General features: G+C 43.7%; 1 protein-coding gene across 3 annotated transcripts in view; it reads right to left on the bottom strand.

Annotated features, from left to right (window-relative positions):
• Positions 1–16,299, bottom strand: part of cdin1 (CDAN1 interacting nuclease 1) — a 49,916-nt gene extending 33,617 nt beyond the window's left edge. The window contains exons 1-6 of one of the 3 annotated variants that reach the window (XM_076165497.1): positions 16,239–16,299; positions 15,831–15,958; positions 6,466–6,511; positions 5,376–5,440; positions 4,511–4,571; positions 1,299–1,371 (exon numbers count right to left, since the gene is read on the bottom strand). In XM_076165497.1, coding sequence (XP_076021612.1) covers positions 1,299–1,371; positions 4,511–4,571; positions 5,376–5,440; positions 6,466–6,511; positions 15,831–15,931 — 346 coding nt within the window. In that variant the 5' untranslated portion in view covers positions 15,932–15,958; positions 16,239–16,299. Of the gene's footprint in view, positions 1–1,298; positions 1,372–4,510; positions 4,572–5,375; positions 5,441–6,465; positions 6,512–15,830; positions 15,959–16,238 lie in introns of those variants that run through there. The other 2 variants (XM_076165498.1, XM_076165499.1) reach the window with 2 other exon arrangements.
• Between the last annotated feature and the right edge of the window lie 1,506 nt (positions 16,300–17,805).

Raw genomic sequence — 17,805 nt, 5'->3', positions numbered from 1 at the left:
ATACACACAGGGAGATTGGACGAGTTGACCGCCAGAGCCCCGCGCGGCCCGAGATTCATTGCGAAAGGGCCGAGCCGGGTCATTGCTGAGAGGAGACGCAGAGGGGAGGGAGGGGGGGAAGTCACCCTCACAACTACTGGGCTTTCAAAAAGTACTGCAAAATTACACATACTAATAACCCGGGGTGTGAAAACAGAATATAAAAAACGCCACCGCGGAATAATAAGCAAATACTTACATACTTTTGAAATTAAACAATGGCCGTCCAGGAAGAGGTTTCATCTGCTGCATTTCCTCTGAGCAATAATGAAGCGCATTTCCACTGTATGGAGATGGAGGGATGCAGTCTGCTATTATCCCGGGCAGAATGCTTCTCCTGGATGAATGCCCTGTTCTACAAGCTGCTCAGACGACTATTTTGACAGGCAGTGGATAACGGCGGGTCCAAAGCAATCACATCTCTGACTTTGACAAATGGCTGTGCTGTGGCGAACTTGAAAATAACACACATCCACTTTAATCTCTTTCTTGATTAAATTGGAAGCGCGTCTTTTTTGACACGGCGCCGTTCACTCTCTGAGCGCCGGCTGCTGCACATACAGTAGGTAGACACACACACACACGGAATTCTCCTCAAGATAGGACTATTGAAATGAGTCGTGCACGCATGTGATATTGGGCGAAGTGAAGAGAGATGGGAGACTGATTTAGTGTCTTCATGGAATTCATGAATGAATTCACACATCCAAAAAGGTTCAAAGTATTGCTGTAGATCTCTGAGGTTTCCAGCCACAAGAACGAACAAAATTAAATCCTATCTTGAATTTCTGGATCCTCTGACAGTTCCAGCTAAAATATTTGCATCTGGTATTTTGCTCTACTGCATCATGTCATCATTTCTTTTGGCTTTTTGGTGCAATTTTCCCTCAACTCTACAGTATAGCCTTAGTGGAGCCAAGGAGGGAAGGAGAAACAGGTAGATGGGTTGAAGGGAGGAGAAAAAAAAAAATCAGGGGCGTTATAAATAACACTGATGAGGTGAGCGAGCATTGATCCATCGCTGTAGTTGAGAGGTGGGTGGTCCTCCCGGTGCTTAATTGCCAGTCATGTGCCCGGGGTTGCAGCTACAACTAAAAGCGGCCCTGCGTCTCATTAGGCTCGGACAGGCTGAGAATATGGCATCCAGAACTGGAACTGGGACTCGAAAAACGAAGAGAGGCATACAAGAAAGAGCGCTACAATTAAGACTGATAGGGGGGATGATAGAAAAGGGGGGCGGTGGGGGGAACGTTACTCACATGCTCCACCATCCAGGTCCTGGAGGAACCTGTCCAGGATGATGCGAGCCATCAGCGAGGGCGACAGATCCACCTTTAAGATTGAACAAGAAGAAGACGAAGAGAGAATTAGCCCTAATAAAAACCAGGCAATGGCGTCAACAGGGAGTTGAGGCTATTTCAAAATAGACGCAGAGTGGAACTGTTATTCTTCTCCGGAGAATTGCACTATTGAGAAACCTTCAGAATACGCGCCGCATATCCAGTCGAAAGCATGTACATATTTCAAAGGAGCTGAGAATTACGGGCGGTGAAATTGCACAGCCAGCCTACCTTTGGCTGATGTCACATAGATAATAATGATTCTAATGGCTCTAAATGATATTATTGCGTTTCAAAAACCTTGACCCAACTTTTCGACAACCCCCAGTGCAAATTGGTCTTTGAAAGCGTTTCTGTGCAATAACCTTTCCCACAGGAACAAGACGTCGCCCATTATGCAGCCAAGCTACCCGGCTGAATTGCCTTCGCCGCTGTCAAATGGAAGATGGTAGCCTCTCGTCTCATATAAAACGCAGCGGCAAGAAAAAAACTATTGCCCAGGCTGGAGACAATGGAGAGCTTTAATCATAGGATGATTACTAGGAACCAGTGGGACACAACAGAGGAAGTGTGGGAAATGCAACCTTTAATAGGAAGGAGGGAGCCTATAGATGCGAAACCGAGATACACTGCATGTTTGGGGTTTGAGCGCCTGCAGACCTGACTGATGCAGGACCGCTAAAGAACTCGTCCCAGCATCAAATCTGCGACCTGACACTGGTGACCACAACATCAACAAAGCGTTGACTGAAGTGTTAGAATAGATCCAGATTCACACGTACACATTCGCACGCATTGTGATCGGAATGCGCCGCAACGACCACCTACTGAGACGGAATCCAGATAGCGAGGAATGCGAGTCCTGACATTGTTGTGATGCAGATAACGTATCGAAATAAAGAGATTGCACAGGTATATAAATAGAGGACTAGTATGCGCGGGAAACCGAGTGCGATTCTTAAGGTCGGCAGTCACATGCATAGGCTTTAGATGTAAACAAAGCACACAGAGTTAAGCTCTTTCTCAAAGCGCCGCATTTGAACTTAAGGAGTAAGGAAACGCATTAAGTCATTCCCTGCTTTAGTAATTACTCGCTAAATCTCGTCGCCTCTTTAGCATTTGAGGGAATTAAAACACGGCTCCGAGACTTTTGCCGTTTCCTCGCCGGCTCGTTATGAAACACGACGTTCTCGCAGTCAAAGATCATATTTTCTCTTGTTAGCATAATTGGGGACCTAAAAGTGAATTTGCCCTCAGCCTGTGGTGAGATTGGAGCGTTTCATCTTCCCTGTGATGCTTCGTGGCGAGGCTGCAAGCAGAGAAGCCGCTTTCTTCACAATGTCTTTTTATTTACCATAAGTAGGATTCTGAACATCTTGATAATATTGCATGAAGACCAAATATGCCTATAGTAATTAGCGGAGAGCACAGAATCTCTATCTTCATTTAGATGTCTGATAGGATTTCATACTGAGCACATGTAGCCTGCAGCTCTCTCTCTTTCCCTCTCCTCCATTTCTGCTCCTTCCTCCTTCCTGATCCGTCTCTTCCTCTCTGTGCTTACTGACCTGGGCTCTATTCAAGACCTCTGGATAACAAGAGAGCGTCAAGATTCCCGCTAAACCTGCATCGGGGCTGACACATGAAAAATGGCGACATTACCGACGCTGGCCCAGCCTGAATAAGGACCACCTGATTAGTTCAGGTACTTGCGTCTCCCTAATTTTCATATTAATCACGAGTCCATCCCCACACTGGAGTCAGGGCCGCTGCGTTTCACGAGTTGAACACGTGACTGAGATTCAGAGGAGCGTGAATACCCGCTGAAAATAATTACTGCTCAGGGAAAACTCCGGTCCTGGTTTTATTAGCCCCAAAAGCTAATGGGTGTCGCATACAGGACAGCTAGGACCGGACCAAAGCCTGTATGTTTAACTGACCTTTACTTAGAGATCTGTATAAAGCGCACAAAAAACAGCACATGCAGAGTTTGGAATCCACATTAACAGATGACGTCTGGGGGCAAAAAGAGAAAAGGAGGAAAAAAAAATCCATGAATACTTTTCATCATTGTTAATCATTACCCTCTGTTGGAGATATATTGTCTCATAAAGGGATGAAACTACATCAATTAGCTGTCTGGGAGAGCATGAGTGCTTGGTTTAAATGTTAAGTAGCATATTAAAATGACAGTTAAATGGTTCATAGACAGTTATCTCAGAGCTGAATTTAATCCTTTGGAAGAGAGAAAAAAAAATCACGTGTCAATTAAATGGAGAATGAATAATGGCAGTTAGCTTTGAGGTGTCACTGATGCATGTGAACTGCTCTGATTTTAGATAAAGAAAAGCCTGGAATCTCACTGGCCGCTATAAGCACCAATAAAAATTTAAATCGGCGGTTTAAGCGGTTTAAAAGGTTACACAGGCCGTTCCAACAATCAAAATAAGAGGAGGCTGCAAGGCTGGAGATTCAACGTTCACACGGGAAATAAGGCCTCCAGCATCCGGCTGCCCCGACCTCGGTGATGTGTCGTATGAAAATATAAAATAGTTTTCAATTCAGCATCATTTGAATTGCTTTTGCTGCATTACATTCATTTGTATCTGTTTTAAACCTCAACAAACCGCATGACAGGAAGCCTAAACTTCACTTTACTCTACTTCGTATCAAATATCATCACATCAACCGCAGTGCCAAAACCTCTGCTGACCTGCAGATGTAAACAACTGATGAAGTGATGAAGACATGAATTAACCGATGACCCTAACCCTCACCTGTCCACAGTTTGCATCAAGCGTGTGTGTGCCTGGGCAGCAATTTGGAAAATTACATAATAAAAAAAGTATTTTCACATCTGCTTAATGGAGGTAAAAGCTAATTACATTAAATAATTGATAATAGAGCCGGACCATTTTACCAATTGTGGTAATCACTAACAGACAAGGGCAGGGGGGTGTAGGTGGGTGGAGGACAGGGGCGGGGGGGTAGGATCTAAAACTGCAGCCAACTTTGCGAATGCATGCATATTCTACTTCTATCTATGTGTATCTGTGTTTATCTATCTACCTGGAAAGAAGAAAAAAGGGAGCATTGATGGAAACATGGAAAAATAAAGGTGCTGCTATTACCTCATTGGCCAACTCCAGGAGAATGGGAGCAGTGGGACGTGCCTTGGCTCCACTCAGATACCTTCATTATAACAAAGAACAACGGCAGCAGTGAAAAACATGGCCCACAAAGGCAGACAGAAGGGGAGAGGGGACTAGACCAGGCTAGCCAAGACATGCTAATGTCCCTGATGACTTTGCCCTGGGTGGCATATGGCAGGCTCGGTGCGGTTAAAGCAGCACTGCTTGAAGGGCTTCGAATTTCCTTGAAGCCAGACAAGCATATGATAGTTAGTTAACCCCTGCCGCCCTAAAAGTCTTCCCCCCCCTTTGCCAGCTACAACTGCACCTCCCGTTAGATCTTCCCCAGATCATCTCTGAGGTTTGTTGTTGTAAGTGGATTAGAAATGCATTACCAAGCCATGTTTCCCCCCGAACAATGGCCTAATCAGCTCAATAAAGGCTAATTGCGATATGCAAAGAAGATTTTCCCTCTGCACCCTGTTTTTTCCTCCTTATTCATCCGTATTCATTGAATTATGGATAATCAGCCGTCATAAGCTCGTATAAGGCAAATGTCCAACGGCTGGTAATTTATTTATTTGCTTTACGTGACACGGAGATCAGAGCTTTAGCTCAGCAGGTGCAAGAGGAGGTCTGGAATGAATCCTGGGGGTGGTGATTTGTTTGGAGGAGATTATATCTGTCAGAGTGGCCCACCTACACTCATGTGACTTTGGCGAGGCCCTTCGTCAGATGGAGGATGGAAAACGGAACGGAGGAAAAAAAAAACACAACACAAGAGAGTGGAAGACAGATTTTCAGAGTGATAAGCGCGGAGAGAGATAGAGTCAGAGGACGGAAGAGCTATAAAGTGATGCAGTACCTCTGGTAGTAGCTCTCAATGACGTCTGGAGCGTGGTGCCTCCAGATCGTTCTTTTGGTCCGTTTCTATCAAAAAGAGATTATTATTCAGAAAAAAACAACAACAATAAAAAAAAATCAAAGAAAAAACAATAGTAATAAAATAATAATACTAAAAAAACATCTGTTTGCTTTGCCGTTGTGAGCATGCAGCTTTTCCTCTGCACCTGGATAAACGCAGACTTGTGCAGCCTACAGGCTCTTTCATGCTCTATTGTATATGAACAAGCAACAGAGATCATGGGTCACAGTAATTTAATTTCAATAAGTTTGCTGAGGGTCAAAGTGTGCCGAGGCAACCTTGTTCAACCCCCCACTGCCGCCGCCGCTCTCACTCAAACCTTGTATTCATTTCCCCTTTTTCGATCAAACAATGACCCTATTCCACATCCCACACACTGACATTTCCATGCAATTCAATTGCTATCCTCGCGGAGAGCGAGGAGGAAGACAGGCGATAGGAGGAAGAGCATTGGTTAAAAAACAACTTATTTAAAAACTACTACACACAAAAAATGTAATTCCACAGAGACAGGCCGTGTGAGTGACACCTGTCAGGGGGATGATAAATGACTCCATTTTCTGCCTGTGTTGCCTTCTGCCACTGGCGGCAGTGGCCATTTATCATCATCCGCTGTCAGCCGTGGAAAGCAGCAGTGACAGTGCGAGTCAGCAAACATTTAGCACACGCAGCCGCACTACACAGGGAAATTATTATTGTCAGAATAATAATGGTTTAGCATAATTTATTACAGGTCCACCAAATAAGCAGGGGCTAGATGTTATTAGACAGATGGATGGGAAGGCTTGGCAGACATCCACTGAGGCTCAGGCAGGCAAGGGCCCTCGACGTGAACGTGAGGGGTGTGTGTGCGTATATGTGTGTGTGTACGTGTGTGTGCGTGTGTGTGTGTGAAGTAGACGGGGGCACGGCGAGGGGGGCATCCTCCAAACCAATCAGAGAGCTGGCAGTTCAATTACAAAGAAATAAAGGGACATTCATCATTCAATTAGGCACCTGTCACAGCTCACAAAGGAAGAAAACTTCTAACCTGGTACTCCAGGGAGAAGATGCTCAGAAGAGTGGACTGCGAGTGACTGGAACAAATAAAAGAAGGACAAAGTTAATTACCAGAGTGCATTGCACAGAGACAAAGGGAGAGAGGGAGCTTCAAAGCAGGGGCCAGCTGCCCTGTAATCTAAAAGAACATGAAAACAAGTGTGGCAAAGTTGTTCCAGATGAACACCTCCGACAAAGGATTCCTGCCCAATGGTCTGGGGGGTGGGAGAGAGAGAAAGGGAGAGGTTGTGTGTGGTATGAGAGATGAGGGAAGAAATATATGGCTCCTTTCTTTCCCTTTTGCTCATTCACACATAGCCTCTAGTCCCATCCTCTCTCCAGCAATTATGGGAATGAGCAATATTTTTCTGTTTGATTCAAGTGCGATTCATGCTGTTATGAAACACACAAACGTACGAGAAATGAAACATAAACACAACTGATACGGTCCAATGTGTGCTAGTCCATGGCAACATACTGAAACATAGTTTGGTAGAAATGAGAAAACCTTTTGGGAGATGTCTCAGTGTGTACGCGCACATGTGTGTGTGTGTTTGTTTGCGCAGAATGTGCGGATAGGAGAAAGTTTTCCTCCCTCGCTGTCAGTGCTGGCATATGGGCCATTCTGTAGCCCTCCCCCCGCAACTGATGGGCTTTGAAAATGGAAACTTTCACTGCAGGAAGCTGGGACTCCCAGGAGTCGGTCAATTCCATGGGTTGCCATAAGCTACATTCATCTCCAGCTCCAGTCAATGTCAAACACCTGGCAGAGAGGAAAACCTGGAAAACAGGCAGCGCCGACAGGGATTCACAGCCTCTTCCATGCCCTTCCCCTTCCCCCACAGCATCCTCTCAATAGAACATATTTAAAGCAGTTGATAGATTTAATTCTAATTGGGTGGTACATCTCTCCGCCCTGCAAAATTCTGAGTAAAAACATGCACACACACACACACGCATGGATACTGAGCTGTGGTGGTCTCTGGTGGGTTTGTGTCTCCATGTACTGCTCTCAGTACATTTGATTGTTAAATTTAATGGACTTTTCGTTACAAGTCACCTGAGAATGGTATGTAAATACTGACTGGGAGCCCCGGCTTCCTATCTGCATTGAAATATTGAGTCCATATAGGCCTTCAACATCAATCACTATAAACCATGAAATAACCATGTGACATGTAAACAAAGCCAGAGGAATCTCAAACATTGATTTCTGTCTCGAGTCAGTCTGAGACCATATCTTAATAAAAGCTTTTGGACCACTGGAATAGTTGAGCAGTTGGTAATGACGCAACCCCACCAAAGACATCATGTCGGCTTCTCCAGATGTCACTTTTTAAACAGTTTTACTGCTCTGGCTACAGAACAGTTAAGGCTCTACAACTTTAAGTGTCTCGGGCTTGACCCATCACACAGACGAGCCCCCGTCAACAGCTTCGGGACCGAGTACAGCTACCAAAGAGAGGGAGAACATGTTTGAAGAAAGCGAGAAGAAAAGGAAAACTGTTGAGGAAAAACACTGCCACCTCAGCATTCATTTACAATGATGCTTGGGGACGAAGGGGCCACTGCAATTAAGTGGGCCATTAAATGGTCAACTGTCAACATGTGGACACTTAAGGGAGAGAGAAAAAATTCTTCTACACTTCAACCTTGCACCTGAGCATTTCAGCAACATTACAGCCTTATTGTTGGCATGGGACCATCACCATCCCCCTGTTGGAACAGACATCTGTTAGGTTTTAAATGGATTACTCTGTATAATGAGCATGATTACTGCCTAATTGCTAAATCTATACCCTGTTAACTTTAAAGGCACATAAACTGCTCTTAATATCTGGGAAAACATATCCGTTTCAAACACAAAGAACTTTTAGGGACTTTTGTTTTTCTTGTTCGGCCCCCGTCTGTTTTTTCGCCGACATCAAAACTGCAGCAGAACAAAATAAGCAGCAAAACATTTGACAAACAGAAAAGCGCCAAAGCAGGACCAAATGTTAAGATTTAAGGATACAAACAAACCAACAAAAGCGATGAAGAGATGAGTAAAGATGCCTGGAACATAACCAAGACTTTTCCTGGGTTTTATCGCCTGACAGGTTTTACACAGAGTCTGCGGTTTAGTGCCCTTTTTTCCTTTAACAGACATTAAGAGTAAGTTATTGCAGTCTGCACATTAATGTAAATCCAACCTGTGCTCTCCTGGGCTCACCCTGTGCTAAATATGGAGCTCCACGCAGTGTTACAACCAGGTTTGGATCTTCTCACGTGCTGAACAGTAGCAGGACATTCTCATCGTAATTCCTCTCTGGCCTCATGTTACAGCATTGAATAGGGAGGGAATCATTCCTCTTGATAAATATAAATATAAATAGAACAACACAAAAACAACACCAGTAAGCATTCCACAACTGTTAAATGACCAAATTCTATTCTGGATTGTTTAGCCCTAAGCTATAGATGTATCTATTATTATGAATTCTGCACAGGATGGATGCATTACGCTGTAATTTGACATAAAGTTACAGCAGAAGCAAAACAAAGTAACACACAGCTGGAATCGGAAAACTTGTAGAGGATTCCTGGCATGTCGCCTTTCTGAAATCATTTAAAATACAGTTACCGTCTTCATCAAACTTTGTGGTCTTTCAGTATTTCCATTTAGTGAATAAGCCACAACTGAAAAGAGAACCACAACATCAAAAACAGTAAAACAACTCTTGTTAAAATGTTATTTTTAACAAATTGTGTATGAGACAGGATGTTAAATCACAATATGCTTCGACCAATAGACAACCGGGTAATGTTTGATTATTTAATACTTAAGAAGATTGACTGATTACAAGTTTGCTTTCTAACGATTCCGGTTCGGCAGTCCTTATTTCTAAAGGCAAACATTTAAAGCTGTTGTAAATCCGTTTGGGAAAAGCGACACAGACACTGCAGCTCATCCCTACATTGACCCCTGTGTGAGGGGGGAAAAAAACAAAAACCTCTCCCTCTTGGATATAATTTAGAACATGGGGAAACAGAAGGTTGGGAGACAGAAGAGTGGTTAGGGAATCATTCACTCTCAGCCTAATTACCCTTCCCTACAACATAAGACAGAACATTAATATGCACTGGCACCCAAAATAGTAAAACCGATTAAATTAAAACAATTAGGGACTTTTCACTTTGTCATTGAGCCCGTATGCCTGTCTGGTCAGTGTTTCAGGCTTTATTAAGTGAAGCCACCCACTGCTTACGATCTGACCGAGACAAGTTTGAGTCACGGGCCGCCTTTCCCCCTGCTTGCACGTTGGAGCCCTTACACGGCGTATCAGTGACTTAAGCGTAAAAAAAGAAAAGAACAGCAGGGAAAAGATCGAGTCGAATTTCCCATCAAGCTAATTAATAGGAGAGGGCAAATCTTTCAGCTATCAATTATATTCACAATCTTCCTATTTACAAATAATTAATTATAAACGATAGCAGTAATTTAGGTAATGAAAGCCACCTGGCTAATGGCATTGGTATCATATGCTGTGACAGTACTTAGCATTTGGTGGATCTGCATGCAGGGAGCGGTGCATGGTGCGACTCTTCAGGGCATAGAACCCAGCTAATTGAGGCATTGCACATATTTTTACTAATGGCGATGAAGCTGCTTTGAAAGGGGGGAACGGAAGGATTCAGATGTCATCCCGAACTTCTTCTTCCAAGTCCTACGGCAACAGACGCGGGACTTCTAACACCTCAACTGCAGGGCTGGAAAGTAAAAAGCGTCAAGCGATAGATCCACTCCACCTAAGAAGGAAATGTCAGCCGATGAAACGATCGCTTTCCCATCGATCGGGATTTAGTGAAACAGCTGAATTGCGTTGGATAAATACTCTGCATATGCAAATGCCACTAATTACACATGCTGATAAGCAAAATGGTAACATCTGTCTCTCAGCTAAGCCTACCGTCATCAGCAGCAAAACAAATGTGTAAAAAAAAAAAAATCTTTATGCGTTAATGTATAAATGTGATATATTTTGACAACACATGGAAGCAAACACGCAACTCAGAGTCATGCGGCTTCGAACAAATAGTTGCACAATGAGCACACGTGTTTACAGTTCAAATTTGTTTGAATTTTTTTTCTCTTTTTTTAATGCAGAACAACGGAATGGTCCACTTACTACACAACAGTGATAGCAGAGAGAGGAAAAATTACAGTTTGAAATATGAAAACAACTATATTATTATTCATGTTTGTATTGTTGTTTTACTGTTAAGGAAACTTCCAATTTTACTGTTTATACATTTTAATTTATTTAATCATTTACTTTACAGAGTCAATTCTACTTCATAAAAGAATACTGACCCACTGTAACACACACACACACACACACGTCCTAACAGAGGACAAAAACGATCCTCCACATTATCACAATTTTTTAAATTTCACTCCACTGAGGTGCCCTGAGATGTCAGATCTGTTATATAATGGTGGCAAAGAAAAAAAAAAAGTAGGCCTGATACCACAATCACAACTGTAATTGTGATTCCTCCTGAAAAGTGAGGATCTTCATGACGCCGTCCGTGACAAAAACATCGTGGCATCTTGCCATTGTTATGCTGTAATTACTATCTTTGCCGTTTCTGCAAAGCCTCATGGAAAATTGAAAATGAGGTCCATGTTATCTGTCAAGTGGCGAGTGTCCGCTGCTCTGGCAAGAAAACACATTACACTGACCAATTGCCTACTCCCTGAAGCGTGGATAGGGCAGTTGTACCATTCTGGGCAATTTCTTTCATTATTCTTCTGCAATTGATCCCAGTATGCAAAGAGAACCTGGGGCCAGAGAATCTCCCATAGCTGCCCCGCTAAGCTGTGGTACACAGTGCTGGAGGTTTCCCTTCGTGTGTGTGTGTGTGTGTATACTGTATGTACGGCTTGGGAGTTGATAGTATTGCAAATACTACTCCTTTCATGTTCTCATCAGCTAATACGTATCATCTCATTCCGCCCGGTGATCAAAATATTGCACATTTTTGAGCCATGAGGATTAAGTAGCTTCGCCTATAAGCACTGTAAGCCACACCACACTTAGGCAATGGGCTGCTTACCTCAGTGTTTTTAGCCCAATGAGCCGAAAAAAGCTTTACAATCTCCAGAGTGTGCTGCTTGGACAACGTCTCTACGATATGAAGAGGAAGTAGTCATTCCTGTGCTTCCTAATCAAGTAATTGATTGCATCTATTATTCATGAACTCCTTAGCCTGACATGAAGTTGTAAACTCAGCACAGCCTCTCTTCTTCCTGCAGCTCTCTTCCCTCTGCTTACCTTTCATTCATCCATTCACCCTTCCAATGTTCATCTAATCACATAAAGCTGTGGAATTAGTTTGCTAGTCTCCCAGCCTCCCAGGGTTGCAGTCCTGAGCCTTGGCTGCCAGTTTGTGTTTTGTTCAATGTGGGCAGCCAGAAGTGTGAAGCCGTGCACTGCCCCCGCAGCCTCTGCACAAGATCAGGCTCTGGGTAATGTCATTGCCACTTCCAGGCTACAAAACAGCAGAATTCTACCTCTACAAAAGCTACGACTGAACGCTTCAGCCCATTCCAAAGAAAAGAGGCTGGAAATTACAGACAAATCTACAAACGTGATGGCAGCGACATGAACCACCTGCACTGTTCACTGTTTAATCTACTGACAAAGCCTGCAGTTGAGTAAGTAGGTCAAATGGGAATTGTGTTGTATACTGGTTGATTGATAAGTTCTGAGCCTGCTACATAAGGCAAGTGTTCTATTTTTCTCATCATCAGCTGCAAGTGGTAGAATCTTTGAGTTGTGCACTTACACGTAGATCAAACACACAACGATAGAGGCGAGTTCAGTACACACCACACACACCTGATTGGCTCCATCACATGAGATCAGTTGCAGCGCATTTTTGAACAGCAGAGAAATTAACAATCAACCCTCAAAAGCTTACAAATGTTCTGATTTCAGTTCAAGATTCTTCAGGTTCAGATTATATTTGTTAGGAAATGGATCTGAGCATCATGAACGTGCCAAACTATGTGTGTGAGGGGTCAAAGCTTTTATTGGCAGGTGTTAACATAACTATAAAGTGGTTTCCAAAACCACAATCAATGTTAAATATAAACACGGCATGGAGCAGAAGCCACAACAGAGAGAAAGAAATACATTTTAAAGTCTCAAAAAAAAACCACATTAAAACATGTTAAGATGATTTCTTTAGCTGTATCTCTTTTTTAAAAGTATAAGACCTTGCCGGTTTAATGCATCATGCCTGTTACCAAATCCTTAGGTTTAACCAGCATGTAATAGAGAGATAAACACTGCACCCACAATAAATAATCAATGAGCATGTCCCTAAGCTTCATCCTGAGCCGAGATATTACCATCAAAAACAAAGTGTCTGTAGCCAAGAAATCACCATATCAATGGCACACGCTACAACAACCGTGCCCGCTGCTTTCCCTCCAAAGATCATGCTAGATAAACCCCAAATAACAGAGAAATTAACAAATGCTTGACATTTGCTCAACATCCATTATTCTGACACTTCTTCAGAATTTCAAAAGGCTGAACGCATGCTTAATCAACATTCATATTCCCAGAGCGAGCCCCGGCACCATATTGCAGCCCGCCTCAATGCTGATGAAAACGGCACATTAGGGCCCAATTCGAAAAACGTTCAGGGACTCCTCACCAGGGAGCTCTGCATATGTGTGTGTGTGTGGGTGTGTGTGAGCATCAGTAAGAGAGAGAGAGAGAGTGACAGAGGAAGACTGTCTCACTAAGGGGGCGCTTTACACTTTTTACTTTTTAAGCATTTTCTAAAACAGAGGCATCTGCCACATTCTGCACACCCACCCACTTTCCTGACTGTGAGAGCCATATGAGGTGTGGGCTGAATGGCATTTTAAAGAGAGAGAGGGGGGAGTAATCATTACATCCCAAATTCATTCATAGCAGAGAAGGACACAGAGGACTCTCACATTCCCTCCCTCTTTTCTCACCCTCCTTATACACCCCGTCTCTCCAGGGACAAAGGGGTGGAAGTACTGGGGTCCCCTCTGGACTCGAGGGAAGCCAGGCCAGGCCTCAGAGAGCAGCCCATCATTTCCAATTCTAATATGTGGCAGGAGAAAGACCTGATGGGACTGATGTCACATCTCCACCCCCCCACGCTGCACCAACCTGCGACGAGCCCTCCAGCCCCCCTTCCCCGTCGCTGCCTGCCTGCCTCGTGGCCCAGATACTAGGCAGGACACCGGGGCTGGGCTGAGAGGAGGGCAAGGAAGAGAGGGCAAAGGATGGGGGAGGGTGGGGGTGATATTTGCATGTCCCTCCATTGTGAGTGGGGGTAAAAAGTGACAGCACCGTGTCCAATTCTTTTCCCCTCAGAGCAGCTCGGGCCCGGCGAGAGAGGCCAGGCTGACAGATGACTCCCAACATCTGTGTTATGCGGCCGTTACAGATGAGGGACTGCACATCACACTCTCTCTCTCTCTCTCTCTCTACCCGCCTATGTGACCCTCCCTCTCTCCTCCCTCCGCCCATACTCATAGCACAACAGTGAGACTGACAGACCTTCCGTGGAAATTACCTTGAAATGGCCTATAACAATCATTTTGTTTAATTTTCCTCCCTTTGAGGCAGCGATGAAAAGCAATGATTACTAAATAGCCTTAGTCCAGATTGGTACCTCCAACCATGCAGCATATTGAGACTTAAGGATAATGGATACTTATGAATATCTACTGTGGAACTCAATTCACTTCAGGATAAGTTTGATCAACTAGTTTGAACCAATACACCTGTGTTCTCTAGCAAGAATATTAAGGAGAAAACAGATCGAAACAAATGCATTATTTGGAAATGATCTCCTTAGATACGTGACTTTCCTATCGCCCTGCCTGTTATCCCTGAACAATCGTCTGCCCACCCCTTCTGCACAGGCCATCCACAGTCGCGCCCCCCCGAAACCCCCGCCGCCGCCGCCCCCCTGCCAGCCTGAGCCTGGCCAATATTTACGCAGTGGCAGGGCTCCCACACAGTCCGAGGGGACAGGCGGGGTGTGGGGCGGGGGTGGCTGACTGCCGTGCCTGAGCGCATGCTAAGAGATGATGGATGGCCTAGTCGATATGTTATGTCTTAAGAGCCTGATTTCCTGCCAGTCCAATCACTAACCCTCCAGAGCCCAGCTCAGCTGATTGGACAACCAGAATAATTTCGCAGGCTGTGAAAACACTGCTGCCGTGCCTGTCTGTCAGACCCAGTGACGAGACTCAGGGATTTTAAAGAGCACGGGCCACCCCAAGATTGGTTATGGTGAACGAAATAATAACAATAACCAGCAAGACTAAACAAAAGAGCCGGCACCTCCGGGAGAGATCCTGAAGAATTATAGGAATGAAAACGCTCCAATGTTTTCCTTTAATTATTACACCCTCCAGTACCACCTTGTTGGTTGAAGACAGTTTGCGTTAGGAAACCAAAGAGAGAAAGGATCTGAAAATAAACATGCACAGGCCTTCCAAGTGCCAGGGCCAAACCATACAGGATATTGGATGTACATTTGCACACATGACATATTCTGTAAATGCTGACAATGAGAACAAAGCCGAGCTAAATCCTGGTCGTGTCCCGTTTGGGGACCTGATACCTTCTTTTAAATTGGTGATTAGGCCGCGATGGAGGTGGGAAGCGCCAAATACATGCGACTTTGTAAGTGACCTCGACGGGATCAGCCACGGTGTCCCGGTGGCCTTGGGGGATTACACGTGTTACGTTCAATAAAGTGAGGGCCCTCAGTGTCAAGGAGAAACGCAAACACAACCATTAACCCCTCGCTTCGATTTGTGAATGTGCAGGCTGTGCATGGCGGAGCACTGGTCAATGTTGCGGCGGAAGCCAATACAAAAACCTGTGTGGCATTAATAAGTAGTTATAACAAGTAGGATTATAAATATTTCATCAAGAATAATTAAACAAAGGACACAAGGATAAATAATGCAGCTATAAAACTGGCAACATTAAGAAATCAATTAAACTGCAAACTCATTGTGCCCATCACAAAACAAAATTGAAAATGAAGCATAATATGAGCAGCAGTTGTTACTAGTATGATGTCATGCAAACAAGCCCAACATTCCCGACAGGAATACTGAAATGAGGCCTTATTGTTGTTGCACATTATGGATATAAACGTAGAAATAATAATGATTTACAACGCACGAGCAGGATTATACTATATGCAGCAGTTCTCTCTCCCCCTCCCCTCTCTCTCACACACTAAACTTGCATGTAAACAGGCAAATGAAAACTTACAGACTGGCAATCGAGCACTTACTTTGGAAATGACTCCTTCAGCATCTTCATACATTGCCGTGTAGGTCTCAGTTGTTCGATGCATCTCACAATCTCTTTATATTCAGCTCGGGACAGCCTCATCTTCCTCTTATCATCTACTGTACCTGTCTGAGCAAACGGTTGACAGTTTAATGAACAGATGCTCCTGCAACCATATGATGTTGAGAGGTAAACAACGTGTCAGCTGACTGACAGCTGCCAGCCTGTCAAAACAGCGGCACCTGCATAGCTAACCTAACTTAGCTTCATGTTATGGCTACCGCGACACAAACAAAGCAACCTGACAACACGATCCGTGATAAATAGTCTTCGTATGTATGAGGGCTATATTCAAAATGTTTTCAATGTGAGCCTGTGACAAAATAAATCGTGATAAAGGCTTATTTACCGTTAACCGTCAGTCTATGGAAAGCTTCCCGGTAGCTTCCCGCTAGGAAGTTGAAGCTGCGACGTTTGTGTGAGCAGCACGCTGATTGGTAGAATCTTCGCGCGAGCTGAGTAACACTGAAGATGATTGGTTATTCTACAAGAGGAGGGCGGGGTCCAGTAGGAACACGCTGTTTACTGCTCTCCCGGGCTTTGTGGCGTTTCCCCCCCCCCGGTCGTCTAGTCGACTGCATGCGGCGCGTAGAGAAGCAGGTAGCGGCGTCAAACAGGCGTCTTTTCCGCAGTACTCGCCAGGTTCCTCTAAGAGCGAGAATTCACGAAAGAAAGAGAAAGAGAGGTGAAGAGAGAGTGTGTTTGTGACCTTAAATTGTGGCTGACATGTTGTCATTTTCGCACCTATTGTGTGAGACTCAACAAAACAAATAACTCATCTGAATTACTTATTTTAGTTGTTTTTTTAGCAGAGTAAATACATTTTTGTGTGCCTCTGGTAGCCACTCGAGCTGTTTTTTGACAGAAATGTAAATGTTACACGGAACAATTTCGATGTCCTTTCTGTGTGATTTGTTTTCCAACTCGAAATTGCAAAACCTCACCAAGGTCTCATTAAAAGAGACATGCCTTCATTTTTACAACATACCAGCACGTTCAACCGAGTCCATTAATTCTCAGTTAATTAAGCAAACACTACTTGAGAGAGCAGTGATTAAAATTGCGTTTGAACCAAAGCATTTAAAGGACAATTCAGAGTTTAATGAGTTATGTGTGCATTACAGTGACGCGTTCACGGTCTCCTTTCACTTTGGGTTATAGTAAAGCGTGTTTTGAATCAGGGGCCAGAAATTCAGGGCCTTTCTTAATGAACTCTTACATCCAAAGTCAAATTGTTGCTTTCACCTTCATTGATTTAAATAACACATAATTTAAGATGACATTAAAGACATGTATTAGTGTATTTCAAGCATTTGCCCTGTATAAGGTTTGTGCATACATTGAAACAGAAATAGCTATCTGATATTTACAAATGCAACATGGGGTTTAAGAAATTGACAATAGTTGATCATTGCATTTTTGTCACCCTTCCCCCTCTTTATAACGTGCAAGTGTCTCTTCCTGGAGTGTTCATTTGAGTCAACACTGAAATTGGGTAATTATCTGTAGGGGTTAATTTGTCACATGTATCCCTTGAGATCAATATTATTTTACAATGGCATTATTTTTTAATTACTCTCTGAACAGTGCTAAACCTCAGCCTACACTAATAGATTTTCTCTTTAATCTTTTGTCTTTACATGCAGATGCAGAGAGATTGTGACGTCATTTATGGTGAGTCTTCCTCTAAATATACAATTGTGTGTATAACACTATATAGGATTTTAATCTTATATTTAATAATTGCTTTTAAAAACCTAAACATTTGTATAGAATTTTGGGAAGGTTTCACATTGTCTGATTTTTTTTTGTGTGCAAGTATGACCCTATCAAAAAACATTATTTTATAGTGTTGCACAATTTTTGACAACAACCTGGCTGGTTTCTTCCTTTGTGAGTGAACAATGCTTCGGTGA

The sequence above is a fragment of the Genypterus blacodes genome, unplaced genomic scaffold, assembly GCF_046128005.1.
Source record: "Genypterus blacodes isolate CSIRO-AG114 ecotype Tasmania unplaced genomic scaffold, CSIRO-AGI_Gbla_v1 ptg000147l_1, whole genome shotgun sequence".
NCBI classification, from domain to species: domain Eukaryota; kingdom Metazoa; phylum Chordata; class Actinopteri; order Ophidiiformes; family Ophidiidae; genus Genypterus; species Genypterus blacodes.
The sequence above is the reverse complement of the archived record's forward strand: the minus strand, read 5'-3'. Positions and strand labels throughout refer to the sequence as shown.